Source organism: Lissotriton helveticus, chromosome 5_1 (genome assembly GCF_964261635.1).
Source record: "Lissotriton helveticus chromosome 5_1, aLisHel1.1, whole genome shotgun sequence".
Taxonomy (NCBI): domain Eukaryota; kingdom Metazoa; phylum Chordata; class Amphibia; order Caudata; family Salamandridae; genus Lissotriton; species Lissotriton helveticus.
In genome coordinates, this window is record NC_136065.1 from 87,381,782 (window position 1) to 87,409,569 (window position 27,788).

Genomic DNA, 27,788 nt, shown 5'->3' on the forward strand with positions numbered 1-27,788 from the left:
TATTACTTATTAAGTGTAATAAGGTAACCCAGTGTTTGCCTATGGGAATGATAGGCCTACTCCGTGAAAAATGACTTTAGGAGTTTTTCAATGCTAGGACATGTAAAACGTAAACACCTATGTCCTACTTTTTCAATACAATGCACCCTGCCCTTGTAAGTATCAACAAGCATGTGCAATGCAATAGGGATCGCATTTACAAGAGTTAGAGCTATTGGCTCTGCAAATGACAATGCCTTTAACCTATGTGCTTTAGTATGCAGTGCAGTGGCCTTGGGGACCTCATAAGTGTGCCATGCAGTCTGATTCAGGAATATATGCTTGCCCCTGGAAACATTTATGGACACATCTCAAAGCTTGAGGACCTGTGATGGCTAACTGAAATGTGACTCCTATGGCTTCCTTCCCAGCATGGGGGCCATAAAACAAAAAAATATACATTTGCCTTTTCCGGTCCTGTATGGCATACACCATAAAAAGAGGCGATCTCCTGCTCTCTGGTCGCTGTAATCATCTGTCTCTTCGCCTCACAACCGCAAACCTAGTGGACCTAAAGGCGTAATGCAGGGTTTTCTCTCTACCTCAGATGATATAATGAGGTACAAATAAAGTGTCCAGCAAATACCATTAAATGTATAAGCCAATGCTGATATGTTTTAGTCAACCCTTATTCAAAAAGACTCGTGATCAGTAATTTAGAAACAAAATAAGTTTATTAAAATATTAAAGTGCAATACAGAAGGTAAAGAAATAGATAGTCTCAATTGCATAATATGTGAGTCATTGGGAATAGACAGCATGAGCAAAATGAGAAACAATGGTCTAAGTCCAGAATATGCAGCAAATCAATAGAATATCAGGCAGCATCCCAAGCGGCTCGAGAAAGAGTCTAAAATATCTATCTGGCTCCACCGCAAACATGCATCCTTTTATAACAAAATGAACCATAACCACAACTTAAATCGCGCAGTTAGCATAGGGTATGCAAATATAAGGCACATTGTCCAATCAGAGTACCAATTTTATAATGCCTCCATCCTAGCACTATTTCTCTAAGTTGATAATAATTAGCTCTCCTTTGACCTGAAGTCATCGGACGTTTTAGCACAAACCTGGCTACGTAAACAATATCAGCCTTAGGAATGGATAGGAGTACAGTGAGTGAGCAGGAAGAGGCAGAGAAAAGCAACAATTCAATTAAAGAGAAGTGTATCAACACAAAGCATCACAGTACATTTTGCTTTGAGCGGTGTCACTGAGAAACTAAAACATGGCTACTTCCCAATCCAAGATGGAGTCAGAGACTAATTGAGGCCTTATTTGCCTATGTCAAGAAAACACAGGTTTGAGGCATGTGGGCTGCTGAATTCATATCTGTGCATAGATCGCCGCCTAGTGTTGGGTCCGGATGATTCCAACTTGTTGTCCTGGAAGAGTCTTCGAAGTATCACGAGATAGGTGACTTCTCCCCTGGACTACAGTGCGCATGGGCATCTTCTCCATCCTCATATTGTTTTTTCCCGCCATTGGGTTCGGATGTTATTCCTATCCTCCAACTTCGGAATCGAAAGTAAACTTTCCTAGAGGCCAAAAGGCCTTCCACTTCGACGGTATTGTTCTCGCTCGATACCAACTTGACTCGAAAGACTTTCCATCTCAACCCGGTCATCGACGCGGGCCATTGGGCCTTTTCGACGCCAAGTGGGCCTGCTGTCGATGGAAAGGAGCCCGTTCAAAAGGTGCCCACAATGCCACTCCAAGTTCCCGCATACTGACAAACACACAGTATGCAACAAGTGCCTATCTCCAGACCATAAGGAAGAAACCTGCCCAGCCTGTGCCCAATTCAGTTCAAAGAACACCATCCGGAATCGACGGGCCGCTAGGCAAGAGATGCAGCAACAGGCACCGGAACCAGACAACATCTTCGACGATGAACAAGAGCTTCCATACGCGGAAGAATCGGATCTAGAGATCGTCACTGTCGAGGACGAATCGGACTCCGATGACGAAATCCCACCGGGGCAAAACGTGAGTACATTGCCACCAATCACCCCGTTCCAAGAGGCTCAGGTCGAGGCATTGCGTAAGGGCCTTAGCCAAGATCCAAAGAACTTTTCAGCAGCCCCGCCGTCCGGCTCGGCTCCGAAAACAAATATTAAGCCTACCGGGACTCCACGTCCAACTCACATCATCCCTAAGGTCATCGAGCCAAAGAAAGCCGCCGAGCCGAAGAAGGCCGTTGAGCCAAAGAAAACCGCCGAGTCGAAGAAGGCTGTCGAGCTGAAGAAAGCCGCCGAGCCGAAAAAGGCAGTCGAGCCGAAAAACGCTCTTGAGCCCAAAAAGGACGCCAAGCCCAAGAAGGCCGCTGAGCCGAAGGTCGGAGTACCCAGCAAGGCCGTCGACCCGAAGGCCGTACAGCCAAAGAGACCACGGTGCCGAAGGTCGCAGAACCAAGAAAGGTCGTCGACACAAAGGGCGCTATATCATAGCCTGTGGTACAACCAAGAAAGGTCATTGAGCCAAACAAAGGCTTCGAACCGAAAACCAGCGCTCCTAAAACACCAGTCGATCCGAAAAAAGCCGTCGACTCGACTAAAGACAGTCAACCTAAGAAAACTGTTGAGCACAGAAAGCGCACCCAACCTAACGCTCCGGTCGACCCGCACATCGACCCGAGCAAACAGGCAGAGCCAAAAAAACAGCAATAAGGCACCAAAAGTCGTCGAACCGAAAAAGATTGTCGACCCAAAGGCAACAGTCGATCCAAAACAGAAAAAGTCAACACCAAAGCCACGGACTGTGGAAGAAGACCTCTTCCATCCAGATCCAGAAGAGGAACAAACCAAATTGTACATTAACCCAGAAACTGGTAAAGTCACAATCCTACACAGGAAGAAGAGGCCATTGGACGACGACTATTACTCCCCTATTCCTCTGAAGAAAAAGGACTTTGGGACTTTTCCCTATAGACCTTTCTCACCTTTCTCCTTTCTATCCTACCATGCCTACTACGCCTTTTGCTCCTCACTCTCCTACAAATCCAGATTATGATGAGGATAACACAGGGGAAGAACCTCAGGAAGATTACTTCTATCCAGAGGATCCTAACCCCCAAACCGACCCATATGATGACCAGAATGATCCATATAACACACATCCCATCCCTGACACCTCCCCATACCCAACAAAGCTGTCACCTACTGACGACACCTTTGTCTTCAACCAGCTAATAGACAGGGCAGCGCAGTACCACAACGTAGACATGCACAATGACCCTATAGAAGAGGACTTTCTCTTTGATACCTTCACTACTTCAGAGAAAAATGTCAGAACTCTTCCTATGCTAAAAGGAGTATTAAAACACGCGCCAGATATATTCAAGGATACAGCCAGGGCACGGGTGATCAATCCCAGGATTGAAAAGAAATATAGAGCAGCCCTTACCGACCCTACTTACATTAAAGGTCAGTTACCATTAGACTCACTAGTAGTGGCTAATGCACGCAAAAGGGCCAACTCACAGACAACAGGAGAAGCTCCACCTCCTGATAAGGAGTCAAAAATACTGGAGGCCTCTGGCAAAAGGATAGCATCACAAGCTTCCAATTCATGGAGAATTGCTAACACACAGGCTTTACTAGCTCATTACGACAGAGCACACTATGACCAGCTTGAAGATTTAATGCAACACCTGCCTGAGCCTTTCAAAGCCCAAGCTAATGACCTCATACAGGAGGGCAAGTTTATTACTAACGCCTCCATTAAATGTGCACTTGACGCGGCTGACACTGCAGCCAGGTGCCATTAACACCAGCGTCTTATTACGACGACATGCATGGCTACGCATCTCTGGCTTTAAGAATGAGGTGCAATCTACCATTCTTAACCAACCAGTCAATCAAGACTTCCTTTTTGGGCCTGCTGTCGACACCATTCTTGACAAAATTAAAAAGGATACCGAAACTGCAAAATCAATGGGTGCATTGCAGTTTCAACAACACAGAGGTTCCTTTAGACGCTCCTCATATAGAGGAGCTACACGAGGAAATACTTCCCAATCCTCGTCCACATACAAAAGCAACACTCAAAGTTCCTTTAACAAAAACTCCAACAGAGGAGGTTATAGAGGCAACAATACTAAGGGAAGAGGACGTGGAGGCAATAACACCAGAGCCTCAACTGCCGCAAAACAGTGACTTCATCACACTAACTCCAGACCACCTAACACCTGTCGGAGGCAGAATACAACAATTCCTACCAGTCTGGAACAACATTACCATAGACAGGTGGGTGAGACAAATTATCTGGTATGGTTATTGCCTAGAACTCACTTCTACTCCACCCAACATACCACCAAGATCCCGCCCTATGTCCAAAGAGCACATCACCCTGTTGCAATAAGAGGTGCAATGCATGCTAGAAAAGGGGGCCATAGAGCCAGTCCCTCTCCAACACCAAGGGACAGGAGTATACTCGCTATACTTCCTTATTCCCAAAAAGGACGGCTCTCTCAGACCAATTCTGGACCTCAGACCCCAAACCAAGACATACTGTCGGAGCACTTCCATATGATTACACTACAGCAAGTGCTCCCGTGCTACAGCAAGGAGACTTCATAGCAACACTAGACCTAAAGGATGCGTATTTTCACATACCTATCCATCCCGCTCACAGGAAATATCTCAGGTTCACAATAGAAGGGCATTTTGTAATCCTACCTGCAGTGGTGGGCAGCCGTGAGGGGAACGGCCAACTGAATCCTGCACTCGTCCAGCCGTGAGGGAAACGGCAAACGCGAAGCTGATCCTGGGCCGCTCCTGGCCAAACCGGGCATCAGGAACTCCATTACCCAGCAGCCCCGGGACCTGGCGCGCTCGTGACGCTCCCGCTGGGCCTGGAGGCGCCTCAAGAACGCGGAGCACCGAGCGTGCATGGGGGCATTTTCTAATCCTACCTGCAGTGGTGGGCAGTCGTGAGGGGAACGGCCAACTGAATCCTGCACTCGTCCAGCCGTGAGGGAAACGGCAAACGCGAAGCTGATCCTGGGCCGCTCCTGGCCAAACCGGGCATCAGGAACTCCATTACCCAGCAGCCCCGGGACCTGGCGCGCTCGTGACGCTCCCGCTGCGCCTGGAGGCGCCTCAAGAACGCGGAACACCTCCCGCCACGCGGGACGCGCGCGGGAGGGCGCCGGGCTAAGCACGGGCAAAGGGCGGGCCCTCTACGGCCCTCAGAGGCCAGAGGAGGATGGGACGGGCCACCCCACTTGACTCTTTTTAAGGAGGAGGTACAGAGACGCTTTAACTCTTTATTCATCTCGCATTGTACTGCCTATTGTCGCTTTTGGAGTTCTTCATTCCATTAACCATGTCCATGTGGGAGGAGCTGAATGCCCTGTGTGGCACAAAGTACGTCCCGGACGTATCAACCCCCCCTATAATGGGTAGAGACATTGACCAACTAAACGGCACTCCACGGAATGTACCTCTATCTCCCAATATGGTCCAATCTCAAGTCAACACACTGTCCTGGGGTTTAAACTGTAAAAGGAAGCACGAAGAGGAAAAAGATAATGTCAATGAGATTCAATCTAACGCTCATAAATCGTGCACCAGCCCTTCATCAACCCGCTCTAGCCCATCTATATTTATGTCGGATAAGGCTGTGAATAGAACATATGACCCTGTATCGCCCCTCCAATTGTCCTTACTGGCCCAGTTTGAGCAATTGTTAATATCTGCATTATCACCTCTGGTCACAAAAATTTATGATTTGGGGGACAGGCTGACCAGCATTGAAAAAACACTTAAAAAGAACTCTCTACCAACTGAAAAAACTGCTATACCTATTTGCCCTAATCCTCCCATCAACCATGAAAAGTTTAAGTCCACTGCATGCAGGAAAGTCCAAACTCTTGAATCCCCTTTTACCACACCTATTCCAACTAGCCCTAACGTTACTTTTAATCCCGCATTCGTACCTCATAGAGCTCCCAGGGTCGCTCTCGAAAGAAGGCACCACATTAATCTACCTCCCGAAGCCGCCCCGTACGTGACTGTCCTCTCTGGGGTCCCTGCACTTAGCCAGGGCAAACTCGAAACACACCAGGACCTGCTAAATAAAGTCATTTTTTGGCTAAAACACAACAGACCGTTGCCACCTGACCTAGATGGTGGAATCCTGAGTGTCAGGAGGGTGGGGTGGCTAGGTACGTTGCCCAAAGACATCTCGGGGGACCTGATTTTAATCAAATTTAAGAATAGGAACATTGTCCCCTACCTACGATTTTGCCAGCCCAAAGAAGGAGATAGCCCTATTCGCATTTGGGACTTGTATGATTTTTATCCCGGCTCCCAACATATTCCGCTACCATGACAAATGACAATGACAATGAATTATAATTCTTGGTAATGGGGATCCCGTGTACCCTGTGCTATTAACCCTCTAGCCTCTAACTAGTCCTGAATATACACGAACATTGATTATCTGACTCGTCACATTTATTTAATCCTATTTTAATAGTTGATCTTAACTCTGTAATGAAATGTTGAGATATCTATGCATGTATGTATTGTTGTTGCTTTTATGGTTTTTAACTAAAAATCGAATAAATCTAATCTGAATTAGAAGGGCAACACTTCCAATTCAAAGTTCTCCCATTCGGGGTGACCACAGCTCCAAGAGTGTTTACAAAATGCTTAGCGACAGTAGCTGCGCACCTCAGAAGGCAACACATCCACGTGTTTCCATACCTAGACGATTGGCTAATACAAGCAAAATCGTACCAACAGTGCGTAAAAGACATGTCTCAAACACTTCAGCTGCTACACAGCCTATGTTTTTCAATAAACTACCCAAAATCGCATCTAGAACCATCCCACATACAGCAATATCTGGGAGCAACTCTAGATACCTCGGTGGCAAAGGCATATCTAACCTCAGCAAGGATAGCCAGCATGCAGATGCTCATTCAAAAATGCCAGCCTCAACACTCTTTGCCAGCTCGAGTCTTCATGCAGCTCATAGGCATGATGGTCTCTTGCATATTCATTGTCCCCCATGCCAGACTTCAAATGCGTCCATTGCAGGAATGTAAATGTAAATGTAGTATACTTGTAACGCGCACAGCTGCCCCAGCAACGGGGCGTCCCGGCGCTGTATAACTCTGGGGAACCCGTCCTGGCTTTCCCTGTGGGATGGTCCCTGCTGGAGTCCCCAAGGTGGAGCCAGGCATCCCCGGAATTGGTGGGGCCGTTGTAGAGATTAGACAAGCTAATGTCCAGAGTTGCCGAGTGTGATCCCTGATTAGAGTAAGCACCGAAGCGAGAATTATCGAGTCCGCTGACCAAGGTCCACGACCCTGCCGCGTCGGGAATCGAACCCTGGTCCCGGGCCGACTTCTGCTCTCGGGTCTGCCGCCTCTAACTAGTGAGCCACACTACTCCACTAGGAATGCCTAGCAGGGCAGTGGAACCAAGCTCAAGGACAACAAAAAGACTAAGGGCCAGATGTAGGAGGCCATTTACCGACCGGTAAGTGGGTATTTGGGATATAGGGGCATCATTTTAAAGATTCGGTAAATTTACCGAATCGGTAAATTTACTGAATCTGTAAAATACCGAATCGGTAATTTTACCGATTCGGTAAAACCAAGATGTAGGTAGCACTGTGTACAGTGCTCCAGGCCTTCAGAATTCGGTATTTTACCACACAATCCTATTGTGTGGTAAAATACCGAATTCAGGTGTGCATGCACATCTGTGGGCATGTCTGTGTACCACATGGCGCACATGCATGTTTTGGGGTGCTAGGGGGTGTCAAAGTGACACCCCCTGCACCCTTGCTGGAATCGGTATTTACCGATTCGGTAATTACCGAATCGGTATTTCCTATTGACTCCTATGGGCTGTGAAGCGAATCGGTAAATACCGAATATTAACGATTCGGTATTTCAAATCCTAGAAATACCTACATCTCCCCCCTTCATATTTACCGATTCATAAATACCGAATCAGTAAAATTCGGTATTTATGAATCGGTAAATACCATTTACCTACATCTAGCCCCAAGTGTTGGTGGACAGTCGCCCTACAACTGTCTGCAGTGGTGGAACCCACAAAACATTTCCAAGGGGCGACTGTTCCAAGAGCAAGTTCCACAACTAGTACTAACAGCGGACGCATCACTGACAGGTTGGGGAGCCCACCTACTTCAATACACAGTCCAAGGGCTCTGGACAATCAAACAAAAGAAACTGCATATCAACCAACTGGAGTTGCTAGCAATATTTCTAGCCCTAAAAGCTTTCCAAAAATACTTGTACAACAAGACTGTGTTGATCCGGACGGACATGACAGCCATGTACTATATCCAGAAACAGGGAGGAACACACTCTCCACAGCTGTCCCACTTAGCGCAGAGCTTAAGGAAGTGGGCAATTCCAAAAAACATCTTTCTCCTGGCAGAACACCTCCCAGGGAAGGACAATCAAGTAGCCGATCTGCTCAGCAGACACAGCCAACAGCTACACAAATGGGAGATCCACCCCCAAGTTCTCCACCCATTCTTCCAGAAGTGGGGGCATCCAGAGGTAGACCTGTTTGCCACAAAAGAAAACTCAAAATGCCAGTACTTTGCCGCCAGGTTCCCACTCCGTTGTCACAGGGCAATGCCATATGGATGAACTGGTCAGGCAGATTTGCGTACGCTTTTCCCCCAGCACCACTAATTCCGCTGGTGGCACGCAAACTACGGCAACAGTCACTCACAATGATCCTAGTTGCTCCCACATGGGCGAGACAGCCATGGTACACAATGTTCCTGGAGCTTTCAGTAGTTCCACATCAAATGCTGCGCCTCGCAACCCATCTTCTAACTCAGAACCATGGAGAAATCAGACACCCAGATCCCAATCAGGATGAACCTAGCGATCTGGCTCCTGAAGTCTTAGAATTTGGATACCTCAACTTGCCCCCAGACTGCATGAATATCATTAAGGAGGCAAGGAGACCAACTACTAGAGCATTCTATGCAGCGAAATGGAAGAGATTTGTTATTTACTGTAACAATAACCAAATCAACCCACTAGATGCTTCCATACAGAACATTGTTTGTTACCTGCTGCATCTTCAAAGATGCAACTTAGCGTACTCTTCTATAAGACTACACCTTGCTGCTATAGCGGCATATCTCCAAAACAGACAACATCTTTCCCTGTTTCGAGTACCAGCAATTAAAGCTTTTATGGAAGGTCTCAAAAGAGTAATCCCTCCAAAACACCCACCTTCACCAGTCTGGAACCTTAACATAGTACTCACCAGACTTATGGGACCTCCTTTCGAGCCCTTCCACTCATGCGAATTACAATTCCTAACATGGAAGGTGGCATTCTTAATTGCAATTACTTCACTCAGGCGAGTTAGTGAGCTACAAGCACTAACAATTCAAGAACCCTTTATGCAAATACATGCTAATAGGGTAGTACTTAGAACAAACCCTAAGTTTATGCCTAAGGTCATATCCAATTTCCACATTAATCAATCCATTGAACTGCGAGTGTTCTTTCAAAATCCACAGTCGGTAGCTGAACGAGCCCTACACACACTTGATGTAAAAAGAGCTCTGCTTTATTACGTGGACAGAACTAAATCCTTCAGAAAAACAAAACAATTATTTGTTGCTTTTTCACCACAACATAAAGGCAATCCCATATCAAAATCAGGAATAGCCAGGTGGATAGTTAAATGCATCCAAATATGTTATCATAAAGCAAAACGCACGTTAACTGTCCCCCCACGAGCACACTCTACGCGCAAAATAGGGGCATCCATGGCTTTCCTTGGGAATATTCCTCTTGAAGACATATGTAGAGCAGCCACATGGTCTACAATACACACTTTCACAAAACACTATTGTGTAGACGTACAAGCAAAGCAGCAAGCTGCTGTAGGCCAGGCTGTCCTCAAAACTCTCTTTCAAACTGCTGCAGCTGGGACAGGTAACCACCGCTAGAGGAGATACTGCTATACAGTCTATGCACAGATATGAATTCATACAAAAGGGGATGATGGACGGAGCGTTTGAGCAAAACAAACACTCACCCCCAGTCAACTGATCTGGGTTTAATCCACCACCATTCTTTAGCCCACTCAGCCACCCCATTTCAGACATGGCTATATGCAAATCAGTCTGACCCTGTGCCTCATGGGAACAGTACAGCCCGAACTGCCAAGCCATGTCTTCCATGGACCGGAAACAAGCATCCTGGGACCGGTTTCGGATTCATAATCCTCATCAGTCAGGCTATCTTGAATCCAGTGGCCAAGTGAGCAAGGGACTCACGTCTGAGCATACCCTGCCACACTTAGGGCGAACAAAGCGATACAAAAGGGGATGTCTGAACTGGGGTGACTTAGTGAACTAAAGAATGGTGATGGATTAAACCCAGATCAGTTGACTGGGGGTGAGTGTTTGATTTGTTCAAACGCTCCGTCCATCATCCCCTTTTGTATCCAACCAAACTGCCTGCACAGCAATGAACCCTTTTTAGGCACAATCTGTGGATGCAGCTGGCTTGTACAAGGCTGCAGCTCTTGTAACATAGCAGGAGGGGAGAGAGATGGGATGGGAGCACCAGGCACAAGGAGGAGTGGGAGGGGCTGCGGTGCCTCATGCCTTCTTACAAACAAGACTTCAACAAGCCCAATTCCTCTTTAAAAGGGAGCACAAACCAAACGAATATCCTACCAAAAATGCACAACTGACAGTGGACATCAAAAAGTGCACAAAGGCTAAAAAAAAGTACAAGCAACGGAGGGGGAGGTACGGCGCGGAAGGCAGCACTAACACAACTTTGGCATTAAGAGGAGATGGGAATGATGAATGCTATATTTAAATGTAAGCAGCTATGGTGCCGAAGCTGAACACAGGCACACAGTAACACAGTAGGTAACCAAGAAAAACATTGTCCCCCAAAGAACAGATAAAGAACCAAAGCGGAATGAGACAGTACTAAGTCCTGCTCAATGGGAGGAACGCAAGAGTAAAGGGGGGGACAAAGAGGCAGGACTGATCGCTAGCAAGCAAGATTTTGTAAAGGACACAAATAAACAAATCAAACGCAGGAGGATGGCTTTAAGCCCACAAAAGAATTATTCTAAATTATACAAGAGGTCGTATGCTTACACTCAACCTAAAAAGGAAGGTTTAGGCCTGGCACTAGGCTTATTTTTCCAGGGCAAAATGTCAGTTTAAAACGCAGTGGCAAACCTGAGACATGTTTTAAATGGCTACTTTACTGAGTCGCATAATGGGTGCTGCTGCCCACTTGTAGCATTTAATTTACAGGCCCTGGGTAGAGGTGGTACCATTTACTAAGGACTTACAAGTACATTAAATGTACCAATCGGGTGTAAACCCACAGTGCCATGTTTTCAAAGGAGAATCAGTGGTAGCTGGGGGGCTCTGACTGCACAATCCATGCAGATAAAAGCCCAATGCATTGCATCTAATGTTTTACCCATTAAAGATAATCTGATGGATGGATTTTAGGTGTAGCATAACCCCAGCCTAGGATTGAAAAAAGGGTTTTGGATGCACATCCTCCTCACGTTGGGACTTCCAACGGTAAATGTGCCTCCTACATAGGAAAAGTCTATTACCGGTCGGTAACGGCCGATTTCGGCGGTTACCGACCGGTAATATCCTTCCTACATCTGGCCCTATGTCCTCCGCATACAGTGCTCTGTCGGTTGGTAACCCTGCAGCTTCAAAGGGAAGAATGGTCTTATCCTGCCGAATCATCTGGGAGCTCAATATGTAGATGAAACAGAATTGATGATGAAGGACACCGCTGTCTAGTTCTCCCGGATTTCTGAAACGAAGCTGTAACTTTGCCGTTAACCAAAATCTTGGCTGCCGGCACCTCACATAACATTTGTACAACTCAAATAACATTCTTGCTGAAATCATAATTCTGCAATACCTCCCAAAGACAGACCCAAATACAGCTATCAAAAGCTTTAGCAGCATAAATTCTTGTGATTGTCAACAGGAGATTGAAGGCCTCGGCCATATCATTCGCACAGATAAGTCAATGGGTTAATTCATACAGCTGTCGGTCTGCGCAAACCCCGTGATCAAAATGGATCAAAGTTTGCGAGACATTTGCCAAACTCTTTGCCAAGATTCCTGTGATAATTTTGTAATCATAGTTCAATCACAATATAGGTCTGTGGGAATCTGCTAACCTAGCTTCTTTACCCGGCTTAAAGATCATAACCACAGTTGCCTGATCATTGGGGAAGGGGTATTGAATAGCCCTCCAGAAAGATCTCAATAAAATAAGATACCCAGAAAGAAACCAAAGAGTTTAACAATTTATTATAGAATTCAGATGGGATCCTGTCTGGCTCTGCTGCTTTCCCTTTACTGAGCCTCCTAACCTGTTCCCTTATCTCCCCCTCTGTGATCCTTCCCCTAAGGCATAAAATATGCTGTTCTGTAAAACACAGGAATTTTTGTTTTGCAACCAGTTTTTCGTCACTCGGGGGTCTGAGCTCAAATCTTCCTTATATATCTCAATAAGGCTACCCATCTTTGTTGTAGAGGAATGGTGACACAGTTTACACTGGCAGGGGTTGGGTGTGGCAGTGTTGTGTTGTGGGCGCTGGCAGGAATTCACATGGACCCCACTTAAGAAGGGATTTATTAAGTATATACTCGAGACTCCACCAGGAGCAGATGGAGCAGATGGAACCTGTTACTCAGCGCTCATCTCACTGAGCTAACCGCGGCTCCTAGAAGACCGATGTGTGGCACTCCATAGCATCACACGAAGCACGCTTGTCTCACTGAGCTATCTTCCTTAGAACAACCACATCCTGTCATAAGATATTAAAGGTGCTTTTGGATATCGTTAGAGCTTTGACTGTTGTGTATGAACAGTAACTCACACTGAGCTCTAGTCCGCATGCGCTGCTATTAATACTGAATCTTATTTCAAACACGGGTCTTATGTGATGTTCATCCTCTGTTCCTGTTGCTGTCATTGCTCTTTAATACAAAGATGATGTGTGTGTTATTTATTACAGGTGTAATAATGTGAAGATTCAGGGCCCAGAGATGGTGGTGAAGCATTATAAAGGTAAATATCATTGTGATGAGGAGCTTTGTATATAACTGTTCATGAATATGATGAGGTGTGGTATGGGATTGTATGGTATGGAACGTTATGATGGGATGATGTGGTGTGCTATGGGGTGGGAACATGGTATAATATGGGATAGAATGGTATGGTATGGTATTTAATGGTAATGTGCACTCGAGTCAGGGTACAATTACTGTAAACTTTGTCTTTTCCAGATTTTTCTAGAAGTTTACATCTCTCCATTCTGTATATGTGCAGCTTCATTTCCTGGGTTTAAATCATTCTTCTCACTTGGACATTCATGCTCAGTTTATCAGAAATTCAGATGCGGTAATTTCACACCTCACATTAATGATACTGCTAGGATGGCAAGCAACGGTGTTATTGCAGTATTCTGGGATTTTCAGTCTTGCATGGGAAATTACGTCAGAATTCGATATTTACCGCATAACACATTCTATGTTCCAGAGTTCTAACATCTATACTGACGTAGCACATGCACCTGTACTGACACCACAGCGCATGCACATACACTGACCTAGCACATGCACATACACTGACCTAGCACATGCACATACACTGACCTAGCACATGCACCTACACTGACTCAGTGCATGCACCTATACTGACTTTGCACATGCACCTACACTGGCCTAGCACATGCACCAACTCACACCTATTGCATGTTCCTACACTGATCTATCGCATATATCTACACTGACCTATTGCATGCATTACAGTGACCTAGCGCATGCATCCACACTGACCTATTGCCTGCACTTAGTTTATAAGATCTTCCCTCACAGTCTACACTCGTACCTTGCACCCACAGCTGGGCCCATCGCATCACGCACATCTGCGCTCATGCCATACAGGCACACTCACCACACAAGACAACAGTAGAGTACTGCTGCACTGATGGCTGCAGATAATTCTTAAATTCCATTTGTCATTTTCTTGCTACAATTTCTGTAATTTCTGCAAAAGTGGAATGTATCCCCGCTAATATCTGGTGCAGTGGTACAGCATGTAGTAATACTGCATGTGGCTATACTGCATGTGGTAATACTGCATGTGGTAATACTGCATGTGGTAATACTGCATGTGGTAATACTGCATGTGGTTATACTGCATGTGGTTATACTGCATGTGGTTATACTGCATGTGGTTGTGCTGCATGTGGTTATGCTGCATGTGGTTATGCTGCATGTGGTTATGCTGCATGTGGTTATGCTGCATGTGGTAATGCTGCAAGTGGTTATGCTGCATGTGGTTATGCTGCTCATGGTTGTGCTGCAGCACTGCAGGTTGTACTGCACGTGGTTATACTGCACGTGGTTGTACTGCACGTGGCTGTACTGCACGTGGCTGTACTGCACGTGGCTGTACTGCACGTGGTTATACTGCACGTGGGTATACTGCACGTGGGTATACTGCACGTGGGTATACTGAACGTGGGTATACTGAAAATGGGAATACTGCACGTGGTTATACTACACGTGGTTATACTGCCTTAGGTAATGTGTGTAGTTCCTATAATATTTATACAGGATCTGCGCGTTTAGACAACATACACTGTAGGATTGGTGCCAGACTGATTCTGAACACCCCCACTGGGTATGTTGGCTTTTTGTACCAACTAGCTCACAGTGCCACTAGACTCTCCTCTTACCTAGGAGAGAATAGTTCTTGGCAACCATCGAACATCGAAACCTTGATCCCTCAGGGCCATGGAAACAATATACTACTTATCGCTCAGTCACTCGTGCTTATTTAGTCTGTCTCAGAGATATACACAGAATAAACAGTCTGGACGTTTTCAATAAGTATTTACTGAACAGTTCCTATTCTGGTGTAAAATAGATGAAATGCAACATCTGTTAGACGGTATAAGATATAAATGATTAGCAGTGCTAAAAAGGTAAAGGGATGGTATAGCTCTACCATTTTACATTTTACAATGATCATGAATACATACGAGTATATAAAACACATGATAAAAAGATGCGTACTCCTACGATGCTTCCCTAACTAGCCTTACCTAAATGTACCTAGCATGTGTATAGGTGTTAAGCCAAGAATCCTTTTAGGATTTAGTGAACCCCATTACTTGAAGTGAGAGACAATGGGACTCCGCCCTGGTTTCGAGCTGGACACCCCGCAAGGGATGTTAGACCACTGCGAGCTGTAGTGTCTGCATGCAGGAGCCTCAGCGTCTCTGGTCAGTGTGTCGGCCGGGAAGTCTCGGTCTCCTCTGATCTATCTTAGCAAGATGTGATGTATATATACCCATAGGTCTCCCCACGGGTCCTACCTCGCTGTATTACTGTGTCGGCCTAAGGAGGACGTTGGGCATGAACTTTATACATAGATATTTTACAGGAGATGGTTGTCCTGCTTTGCTCCAAGAATCCTCATGCATAATGTATGAGATCTCGAACCAGGGAAAACGTGCGTTCTGAACGCAGTGTTGTATCTGGGTAAGATGTCAGTCCATGTAAACCGTGACAATTGTAATGTAGGGAAGAATATAGGTGAAGGGTATTGAAGTTACCGGGACCTATATTATGGTACCTATATGGAATGGAACAGTAATACTGTATGTGGTAATACTGCATTAGGTAATCCTGTATGTGGTAATGCTGCATTTGGTAATGCTGCATGTGGTAATGCTGCATGTGGCTATACTGCACGTGGCTATACTGCACATGGCAACACTGCATGTGGTAATATTGCATGTGGCTATACTGCACATGGCAATACTGCACGTGGCAATACTGCACGTGGCTATACTGCACGTGGTAAAACTGCACTTGGTAATACTACATGTGATAATACCGTGTCACTTGAAATACCAGTTGGGCAGAAACTCCAATTTTTTGTCAAATTGGTGTTGACAGAAAACTGTAAATAGGAATCTTTGGACTGTGGCTTCTGACAGGGTGGTGGAGTTAAGTAAGATGTTCTGGTTCAGCCCCTGTAGTGTTTCTACAGGATACCTGGGTCTCAAATAAGTCTGTAAATAATCAGATACCCACATTTTAAATGTGTTTGTTCCCACTGTAACTTTCTAACCCACAAATGATGTGCTGTGCTCCATTTCCCTAAATACTGGGATTTTAGAATAAATTCATTGAGAAAAGTGAAAACCCTGCCACACAACATTGTAGTTTTGACTTCACTAGAGCTTAGCTCAGGCCTAGGACCGGCCCCTGTTTGAAGGTAATCAGATTAAAATGATCAGACATTCCTAAGACTAGACAGGGGTCCTGCAAACATGTCCCTGAGATTGGACCTCCAAAGAGATGGACCTCTGCTTTCTGGCCTTCACGTTACAACCAAATGTCTTTCTTCCACACCACTTCTAATCAGAACCTTAACTGCGACCCCCAAATCCTGGATTAGGTCTAGTAGGAATCGGGGAGCGTTGTCTGTAGACAGCTAAAGCTGAAGGCAGTGTCGGCAGAGTCTGTGAGAATTTAAAACACATGGGGTCCAACAACAAGATCTGCAGCGTAGTATCTGCATGAGTTTACCTGCTGCGGTCTTACGCCTGTATTAACAGCTGTATCTACACTCACTAATTCTACTAATGCCAACCAATCAAACATCCCTAAAGGATGGTATCTACCTCGGTCACTAAACTAGTACAGTTTACCTTCTAGTAGCTCTGTCATTCTGTACCATCTGATACTGTGTGCTCACTAGTACAGTATACATTGTAGTAGTTAATTTACTATGTACCATCTAATGTAGAGTACCGACTAGTACAGTATACCTTAGGGTAGCTTGACCACTCTGTACAATCTAATATCGTGTACTAACTAGTACAGTATAACTTCGAGTAGCTCTGTCACTCTGTTCCATCTAATATAGTGTACTGACTAGTACAATATACCTTAATCTAGCTCTGCCACTCCGTACCATCTAATACGCTGTAACAACTAGTACAATAGGATAGGATGCAATGTTCGAGGCATGTGGGCTGCTGAATTCATATCTATAGCATAGATCGCCGCCTAGTGTTGCGTCCGGATGATTGCACATTGTTGTCCTGGAAGAGTCATCAAAGTATCACGAGATAGGTGCCTCCTCCCCTGGACTAAAGTGCGCATGGGCATCGACTCCATCCCCAGATTGTTTTTTTCCGCCATTGGGTTCGGATGCATATTTGATCACTCAAGATCGGAATCGATAGAAACTTTCCTTTAGGCCCGAAGTCCTTTCCTATAGCGTTGGTATTGTCTTGCGGTCGGTGCCCAGCTCTGTTCCGGCTCAGTTCCCGAGTCGGACATCCAGAGGAGTCGCGTGGCTCTTCGGTGCTCGAGGCCCAGTCAACGCAACCAGACCTATTCGACGACATATCATGGAACGGAGCCCGTTCAAGAAGTGCCCCGTGTGCAACTCGAAGTATCCCCACATCGATGTCCACCCGGTGTGCAACAAGTGCCTGTCGCCGGATCACGATGAAGCCAACTGTATGGCTTGTTCCCGTTTTCGCTCCAAGAAGACTATTCGACTTCGGCGCGTGGCGTGCCAGGAGGCCCAGCAGACGGCCCCTGACCCGGTGAACATTTTCGAGGGGGAAGAAGCAGACGAGCAAGAAGATCGAGAGCCAATTTCCACTCCAGCGGAAGAGATCGACTCCAACTACGTCAAAATGCTCGATACAGAAGATGTCGTCGACGAGGTAGGAGACGACAATGGGGCCACGGAAGATAGCTCAGGTGAAGAGCTATGCCCCGTTCGAACAATCACTAAGGCTCAGGTCGAGGGATCGCCACATGGCCTTACCCAAGATCTTACACCTGGATCCACGGTCTCGCCTACGGGCCCGGCAATGGACACTTCTACGGAGCCGCCATTGGTCAAATCGAAACCGAAAGTGAAAGCTTCGGTCTCGACAAAACCGAAAGTGATAGAGGCGCAGTTGAAACAGAAAACGCCTGTCGCTTTGGTCGCCTCCACGTCTTCAGACCTGTCGGGGCAGCCGAAGCCGAAAAAGGGTGTCGATCCGGTGAAGTCGCTCAAGGGCGTCGAGCCGAAGACCGGGGCACCGAAACAGATTGTCAAAGCCGCCGACCCGAAAACCGTCGGCGAAGAAGGCCGTCGACACAGACAGAGGACTCGGAGCTCCAAAAGCTGTCGATCCTGCACGTCGGCCAGAAACGGCCAAAAGTACTGTCACCCTCGAATCGGCACATGGTGGTGGATCGAGAGCACCTGTTGGGTCGACGAAACCGTCCGCATCCTTCACGAAGCAGGTGTCGGACTCGTTGCAACGGATCAAGGACAAGGCTTCCGCGGTCGATCCGAAGGATACTTCCACAACGAAGCCTGCTGCCAAACCGCCAAAGTCGCCGGCCCCGATCCAGTTCACGCTACCCCCGAAAGTGGCGCCGAAGGCGTTCGCGCCCAGGACGGTCGTCGACGCGTCCATGAAGGTGGCCACGGGGCCGAAGCCTACCACTGCAGTTGTAAGCACAAAACATCGACAACCCCTAGTGGAGGAGCAGTCGGAACAATTTATCGACGCCGACACCGGAAAACTTTCCATCTATAAGCGAAAGATAATGCCGGCACAGCCCATGGAGTCCTACACAATTCCTTTGAAGAGGAAGAAGGCTTCTACGGATTCCCCAGTTCTGGTTGAACTGATTACTCCACGGCCTCAGGACACTGCTCCAACCTCGCCCACTTACTCAGATGTGGAGGCTGGGGAAGGGGACGATGAAGAGTACAACTTCCCTGCCGACACTGATCATGAGGATCACCATGACTCATGGGCAGATGCTGGGGACCCAGGAGATCCACAAACTGCCCCGGACACTCAGGTATATGCTGTCTAAACCTCACCTGCTGAGGATTCTGCGGCATTTAATGCACTAATTGAGAGGGCAGCTAAGAATCATGACGTCCAGCTGCATGCTGACCCTATTGAAGTGGACTTTCTGTTTGATACCTTTTCCACCTCTGAAAAGACTGTCAAGACTCTGCAAATGCTGAAGGGTGTTTTAAAACATGCTGCAGACATTTTTAAAGAACCCACAGGTGCCAGGGTTATCAACCCCAGAATTGAAAAGAAGTATAAGCCGGCACCTGGCGATCCTACCTACATCAAGGGCCAGTTGCCGTTGGACTCCCTGGTTGTTTCTAATGCCCGGAAGAGGGCAAATTCACAGTCTACTGGTGATGCTCCTCCCCCTGACCAGGAATCTAAGGTGCTAGAGGCATCAGGGAAAAGGGTGGCGGCTCAAGCGGCCAATATCTGACGTATTTCTAACACTCAGGCGCTCTTGGCCAGATATGACAGGGCACACTATGATACACTTGAGACCCTGTTACAACACTTGCCAGATGAGTATAAAGAGGCAGCAGAGATGCTCATTCAGGAAGGGAAACTCATCTCAAATGCTTCAATTAAATGTGCTCTGGACGCAGCGGACACCGCGGCCAGGGCAATTAACACCAGTGTGATGTTGCGGCGTCAGGCCTGGCTGAGAATCTCCGGGTTCAAACCAGAGATACAAACCACCATCCTCAATCAGCCTGTAAACCCTGATCACTTATTTGGACCTGAGGTGGATACCACCCTGGAAAAAATAAAGAAAGACACCGAGACTGCCAAGTCCATGGGAGCTCTCCAGTCCCAGCTGTTCAGGGGTAGTACTTTTCGTCGCTCAAACAATAGAGGTGTTTCCAGAGGCCAAATGTCCCAGCAAACACAGTACACTAAAGGTAGTGCGCAAACCTCTTACAACAAACAGAGTAGAGGCGGCCATCGCGGCAACAGCACCAACGGCAGAGGTCGTGGAAACAACAACTCCCTATCCTCCGCCACCAACAAACAGTGACGCCTTGTCACTGCCCCCCGACCATACAACACCTGTCGGGGGGAGACTCCAACAGTTCCTGCCAGTCTGGAAATCCATCACCACAGACAGGTGGGTCAGAAAACCTATACAGTACGGTTATTGTCTGGAGTTAACGTCCACTCCACCCAACATCCCACCGAAACACCGTCCTATGTCAACAGAGCATTTGCACTTATTGCAGCAAGAGGTGCTCGTCCTGCTGCAAAAAGGGGCAATCGAGCTTGTGCCAGTGGAGCAAAGAGGCTCGGGAGTGTACTCCCTGTACTTCTTGATACCAAAGAAAAACGGGTCCCTGCGACCCATACTGGACCTCAGGCCCCTAAACCAGTACATTCTCTCAGAACACTTTCACATGCTCAAGTTGCAGCAGGTTCTTCCGTTGCTCAATCAAGGGGATTTCCTCGCAACATTAGATCTAAAAGACGCATATTTTCACATTCCACTACATCCATCACACAGAAAATACCTCAGATTCACCATTCAGAATCAGCATTACCAATTCAAGGTCCTCCCTTTCGGAGTGACCACAGCGCCCAGGGTGTTCACAAAATGCCTGGTGACAGTGGCTGCGCACCTCAGGAGACAAAACGTTCATGTCTACCCTTATCTGGACGACTGGCTTGTCCAAGCAAAGTCAGCCCAGCAGTGCGCTGCCGACATGTTCCACACCATTCACCTTCTTCACGATCTGGGTTTCTCACTGAATTATCCGAAGTCGCACCTTCAGCCAGCCCATGTGCGGCAGTATCTGGGCGCGACAATAGATACTCTGGCAGCCACAGCTCAGCCAAATTCTGTGAGGATCAACAGCATTCAGTCGCTGATCCAGAAATTCAGACTGCAACACTCGCTTCCAGCACGAGTGTTCATGCAGTTGATAGGCATGATGGCCTCCTGCATCTTCCTAGTCCCGCACGCGAGACTACATATGCGTCCGCTTCAAGAGTGCTTGGCACGTCAGTGGAATCAGGCTCAGGGACAGTTGAACGACCTAGTGTTGGTGACTGGTCGGGCATACAACTCTCTGCATTGGTGGAATCCACACAACCTTTGCAAGGGCCGACCGTTCCAGGAGCCTGTTCCACAGATCATCCTCATGACGGACGCTTCTCTCCAGGGTTGGGGAGCTCATGTACTCCACTACACAGTGCAGGGACTATGGACAACACAGCAAAAGAAGATGCACATCAACCTCCTAGAGCTGATGACAATCTTCACGGCAAAGTCGTGTTGATCCGGATGGACAACATGACAGCCATGTACTATTTTTCAAAAGCAGGGAGGTACACACTCTCCACAGCTGTCTCATCTGGCTCAGAGCATGTGAAAGTGGGCCATTCAGAGGAACATCTTCCTCATGGAGGAACACCTACCAGGCAAGGACAATCAGATGGCGGATCTGCTCAGCAGGTACAGCCACCAAATGCACAAGTGGGAGATACATCCATCAGTACCCCCTCCGTACTTCCAGCAGTGGGGTCATCCAGAGATAGACCTGTTCGCCGCAAGGGAAAACGCCAAATGCCAAAGCTTTGCCGCCAGATTCCCGCACCCACAGTCGCAGGGCAATGCGATATGGATGAACTGGTCAGGCAAATTTGCGTACGCTTTTCCCCCAGCACCTCTAATACCGCTGGTGGCACGAAAGCTAAAGCAACACTCGATGACGCTCATCCTGGTTGCTCCAACTTGGGCCCGCCAACCATGGTACACCACGTTTCTAGAACTTTCCGTGGTACCGCATCAAAGGCTGCACCTCACACCCACACTTTTGACGCAGAGCCATGGCGACATTCAGCACCCAGATCCGCAACAGCTCAACCTGGCGATCTGGCTCCTGAGGTCTTAGAGTTTGGCTACCTCAACTTACCTCCTGCATGGATATCATACGGGAGGCAAGAAAGCCCACCACCAGAGCATGCTACGCAGCAAAATGGAAGAGGTTTGTCATTTATTGCGTGGAACACAGCATTAACCCGCTTGACGCGTCCACGCACAACATCATTTGTTATTTGCTACATCTTTACAAATGCAATCTGGCGTATGCTTCCATTTGGATACATTTATCCGCCATAGCGGCTTATCTCCAAAACAGGCAGCGTCTCTCCCTTTTCCGAGTGCCTGCCATTAAGGCTTTTCTAGAAGGGCTCAAACGTGCCATTCCTCCCAGGACCCCACCTGCTCCTGAATGGAATCTTAATGTGGTACTCACCCGACTGATGGGTCCACCTTTTGAGCCTCTACACTCATGCGAGATTCAATTCTTAACATGGAAAGTGGCTTTCCTAATAGCCATTACGTCACTGCGACGTGTTAGTGAGCTTCAGGCGCTCACTGTACAAGAACCATTCATACAGATTCACTCCAACCGGGTGGTGCTGCGCACTAACCCTAAATTTCTCCCTAAGGTGGTTTCATAGTTCCATGTCAATCAGACTATTGAACTGCCTGTGTTCTTCCAAAATCCAGAGACGGTGGCGGAAAGAATGCTCCACACTCTTGACGTCAAACGAGCATTGATGTACTACGTTGATAGGACCAAAGATTTTAGGAAGACGAAACAACTCTTTGTTGCCTTTTCTGCCCAACACAAAGGCAACCCCATTTCCAAGGCAGGTATAGCCAGGTGGATCGTTAAGTGTATTCAAATTTGCTATCAAAAGGCTAAGCGCACTTTAACGGTCCCCCCCAGAGCCCACTCCACCCGTAAGTTGGGGGCCTCCATGGATTTCCTTGGAAATATCTCTTTAGAAGACATTTGTAGAGCAGCCAATGGTCTACCCCACACACATTTACGAAACACTACTGTGTAGATGTGCACTCCAAGCAGCAAGCTGCTGTAGGGCAGGCTGTTCTAAAAACACTTTTTAAAACGTCTGCAGCTGGCACAGGCGGCCGCCGCTAATGGAGGGACTGCTATATATTCTATGCTATAGATATGAATTCAGCAGCCCACATGCCTCGAACTGAATATGCTACTTACCAGTATGCATCTATTCTTGGCATGTAGGGCTGCTGACATTCATATCGCCCGCCCTCCTCCCCGGCGCCTGTAGCGGCTGCAGAATTTACACTTACTCCTAGCATGGTCATCCCTCACACTGTTGCACTCCATCTTCGCCACAATGACTAAAAACAATCTGGGGATGGAGTCGATGCCCATGCGCACTGTAGTCCAGGGGAGGAGCCACCTATCTCATGATACTTCGAAGACTCTTCCAGGACAACAATGTGCAATCATCCGGACCCAACACTAGGCGGCGATCTATGCTATAGATATGAATGTCAGCAGCCCTACATGCCAAGAACAGATGCATACTGGTAAGTAGCATATTCATTATAAAGCGCACTTATACCCTAGGGTGTCAAGATGCTAAACAGACAAACAAGACTCTAAGACGAGAAGTACAACAGCAGCCACTTATGACCTAAAGAGCCAGGTTTTCAGATGTTTTTTGAAAACCAGGTAAGAGTCCACTTCGAAATGAAAGATGGCAAAGAGTTCCAGTGCTTGGCGGTTGCTACCGAGAAAGGGCGGCCAGCCCATCTAGTCTCGCGGAATCTGGGAGTCAAAAGTTTTTTCTGCAAGGAAGATCCCAGGAGCCTTCCAGGGGAGTAACAGTTGAAGAGGGTTTTCAGGTGAGGGCCTTCAAGTCGCTCTGTTACTACGCGCCATCTAATATAGTGTGCTGACTATTACTGTATACCTTCTAGTAACTCTGTAATACTGTACATCTAATTCAGTCTACTGACTGCTACAATATGACTTTCAGTAGCTCTGTCACTCTGTACCATCTAATGCAGTGCACTGACTAGTACAGTATACCTTGGAGTAGCTCTGTCACTCTGTACAATCTCATACAGAGTACTGACTAGTACAGTATATGTTCTAGTAGCTCTGTTGCTCGGTTACATCTAATATAGTGTACTGACTAATATACCGTCTAGTAGCTCTCTCACTCCATAACATCTAATACAGTGTACTGACTAGTACAGAGTACCTTAGAGTAGCTCTCATATACTCGGTACAATCTCATACAGTGTTCTGACTAGTACAGTATATGTTCTAGTAGCTCTGTTGCTCGGTTCCATCTAATACAGTGTACAAACTAGTACAGTATACCTTCTAGATGCTCTGTCACTCTGTACAATCTAATGCAGTGTACTCACTAGTACAGTATATCTTCTACTAGCTATCTCACTCTGTACCATCCATTGCAGTGTACCGACTAGTACATTATACCTTTTAGTAGTTATGTCACTCATTTACAACTAATACAGTGTACTAACTAGTACAGTAACAATAAAGCAAATGGGTAGTATTGGTTACAGATTATCGCACCACGTCAGAAAGAAAGAGAAATTAAAGTGGGAAAAAAGTACATTGGGAGAAAGTCAGAATAATGATGTGGTGATGTAATTTACAATATATATCGCAATCCATTTCGACTTTAACATAATACTTCCAGATTTGCGCCCCTATTACAAGAGACACAATCTTGCTATCACATGCTCCCAGTTTGTGACTATTTTCCTTATCGGACTTTTTGCATTTTTGAATTTATTTATATCTTTTTCGCTTTGTACCATCTACTGCAGTTACTCACTAGTACAGTAAACCTTGTAGTAGCTCTGTTACACTGTACTATCCAATGTAGTGTACTGATTATTACAGTATATATTTTAGTAGCTCTATCACTCTCTACCATATAATGCAGTGTACTGATTAGCACAGTGTAGTAATTGAGCCCGAAACTGGAACAAGTTTACCTTAGTTTATTTGTAACAACATGGTCGTGGAGCCACTAACCAGAGACTCCACCAGGCTCTGAAGCCCAAGACCAACAGCTAATATAAACATTCTGTCGTAGTAAGCAACAACAGAGTTCTGAATATGACATACAAAGCATTCTAGACATAACTACATTACTACACACATTCCCTTCTTCTCAAAAGAAAGAAAACAACAAAAAATTTAAAAAACCACAATAATAAAATAAACATTTACCTAAATTAAGCAGGTTTTGTACAAGATCTGGCAATCCTTCTAATAGAGACAGGAGTCACAAATGTTGTTGAACACATGAACCTGAAACATTGGAATTAGGAATAACATTTGACAAATCATCAAGATAACAAGAAGAATTCAAACTAAAACCATGCACCACTTTGGACAAATTCCACCAATGCCCGCCTTCAACTTGAACAGCGTTTTCATAGATTTTAATGACACAAAGAGGCTTGTCAAATTTGCTTTCCCCTTTCTTAGCATATACAGGAGACTTAATTCTGACAAAATCATCAACATTTAGAAAAGACAACTTAACACCTTTCTTGGCATCAAACCATTCCTTTTGTTTGGACTGGGTCTCAAAAACATTTTCTTTAAATAGAGTCATGAGACTATCAACACTGGAAACAGATCTCAACACTTTTGTCATCCACCCAGGTCTAAAAGTGGTGTTTGCCTTCGTTCCATCATGCGCACAAACGGTGCAACCTTAGTGGAGGAGTGAAGAGTGGTCCTATCGACCAAATCATGTCGTTGAGGGAATGCACAACATCGTGATTGGCCGCTCTAGCCCATTTGACACACTCCCCAACTACCTGATTCATTCGCTCTACAAGGCCAGTTGATTGGGAATGATAGAGAGAACTCCTTACATGTTTGATAACTTAAGACTGAAGGAAAAGCTGAAATTCACTGCTCACGAATTGCTTGTCGTTATCAGAAACAAGGACTTCTGGAAACCCTTCCCTCAAAAGAAATCAGTTAGAAAATCAATGATGACTTTAGTGTTGGCCTCCCTCCGTAAGAACAAGGATGTACTTATTCTGTCCACATAAAACATCATATGGTCCATGGACGTCAATGCCAACCAATGGCTGGACTCACCCAGGGGCTCCCAGGCCTGGGGACTGTGCTAAGGGGGCCCTCTGGAGCAGGCCCCCCGCACTGCGGGGGCTCTGTGGGTCTTTGTTACGCCACTGATACCCACCTTAACCCACGGACCATCATGACAATCAATAGGGAGTAAAGGAGGTGTAAACACTTTCATAGACTTGTCAGAGGAACTGCAAACGCAATACTCACGGGCCAGCGTCCATACGAGGCCACCAAAATGCATCACAAATGCAACATTTCGTGAGTGTGGCGCCTTGATGTCCTTCATGAGCATTTCTCATGATGTTCAATCTGAGAGAAGACGGAGGGATGAGCTTCTCCTTTCTCAACAATAAACCATCCTCTAAGGATAATTCACTTTCAATCTTGCAAAACGGTTGCAACAAAGGAGAGAAAACTTTTTCACGTGGCCAACCTTTCATTACCAATTAACGAACATCTTGGAGAACAGAGTCTGCAAAAAAAGAAGTCCTCCAGTCTTCTTCAGAACCAACTCTGAGTTCATGAATATCCATAGTGGCGACAAAGCAATCTTCACAGTCCTCATCAAAAAGATCCTTAAGATTAATTTCCTCTCGTTCATTGCTACCAACTGGATAACGAAACAGAAAATCTGCCCTGAAATTCTTACCCCCAGAAATGTGCTTGACATCAAATTGTTTTCGTAACAGGCTAGTAACCATTCTTAGAACTCTTGGTGTACAGCACTTACTCATGTTGTCACTGAGAATGTTCACAAGAGGTTAGTGGTTAGCTGGACATCTTCCAGTTTTAGCATGTGGAGGGTTACCACACCACAAACGGATATTAGGATTAATACCATCAAGTTTTACCGGTTTGAGAGAACCTTTTGTACTAAAATTCTTGGCTTTAGTATGTAATTTACTAGTACTGACCACATTAACACTTTCATTAACCTTGTTGTTGCTTTCGTCATCAAGCTCTTTCAAGGATTCCATAGATATTTCAATGCTCTTAGCAATTTTGATGGTCTCATCTAAAGTAGGATCACCTAAACCTAAAAGTTTTTGTCTAATGTTTTTATCTTTTCATTGACAGACAAATTGATCTCTTATGAGCTGATCTGTAAAATTTTCAAATTTGCAGACTGCTGCCAATCTTCTCAAAACAGAAATGTAAGAGTCCATGACTTTATCATCTGTTTGTTTTCTCTTGAAAAATGTACGTCTTAGAAACATAAGACTTGGCTGTTTGTTTTGAAATTGAAAAATAGATTCAACAGTCTTGCGATATTCGTTTATGCCGTCACTTTCTTCCAGAGACAAATTGGGTGTTTGTAAATAGATCTTCCTTCAAAACCTAAAGAATGAAGGAGACATTTTTTCCTGTCAGGACAAAATCTGGTTGTCCACTTGGCTCCTAGCAAAGTTTTGAATGCATCATACCAGATTTCCCAACAGACGGGAAGTTCTTCTGGGGTGTCTAAAAATGCAGGAGTTGGGTTGACTGCTTGCGAGGTGCACATATTGTAGAAACACAAAAAGAAGTCCTTAAAAAAAAAAGTAGGTGTGTGTATCACCGCCTGACACACAAAAGCAAAGGTTTCATAAGTTTCGAAGATAGAATTGTGGGTGCGTGTGTCACTGCGTTTTCAAAAATGATGAAGCCAGACGAAAATGAAGAAAACTTCAATTACGAAGACAGCACTTCGTTTCCATGGTAATGAACAACATAAAGATGTCCACCGCTGCATGACGTGATGACGTTCCTGGAACGCAGCGTAAAGTAACAGAGTCGGAGAGATGAGGCAGAAGATCGAGGAGCGGAATGCTCTTGACTGAAAATTCCCTGGTTGCCAGATAAGGCGTAATGAATGCGGTTCTGAATTGAAGGGAGA

At 46.1% G+C, this 27,788-nt stretch overlaps 1 protein-coding gene across 1 annotated transcript in view; it reads left to right on the forward strand.

Annotated features, from left to right (window-relative positions):
• LOC144752979 (E3 ubiquitin-protein ligase TRIM39-like) overlaps positions 1-27,788 on the forward strand; it is a 186,195-nt gene that overhangs the window by 129,828 nt on the left and 28,579 nt on the right. The window contains exon 5 of the mRNA XM_078640787.1: positions 13,095-13,147. Within this exon, the coding sequence (XP_078496913.1) occupies positions 13,095-13,147 (53 nt within the window). The remainder of the gene's footprint in view (positions 1-13,094; positions 13,148-27,788) is intronic.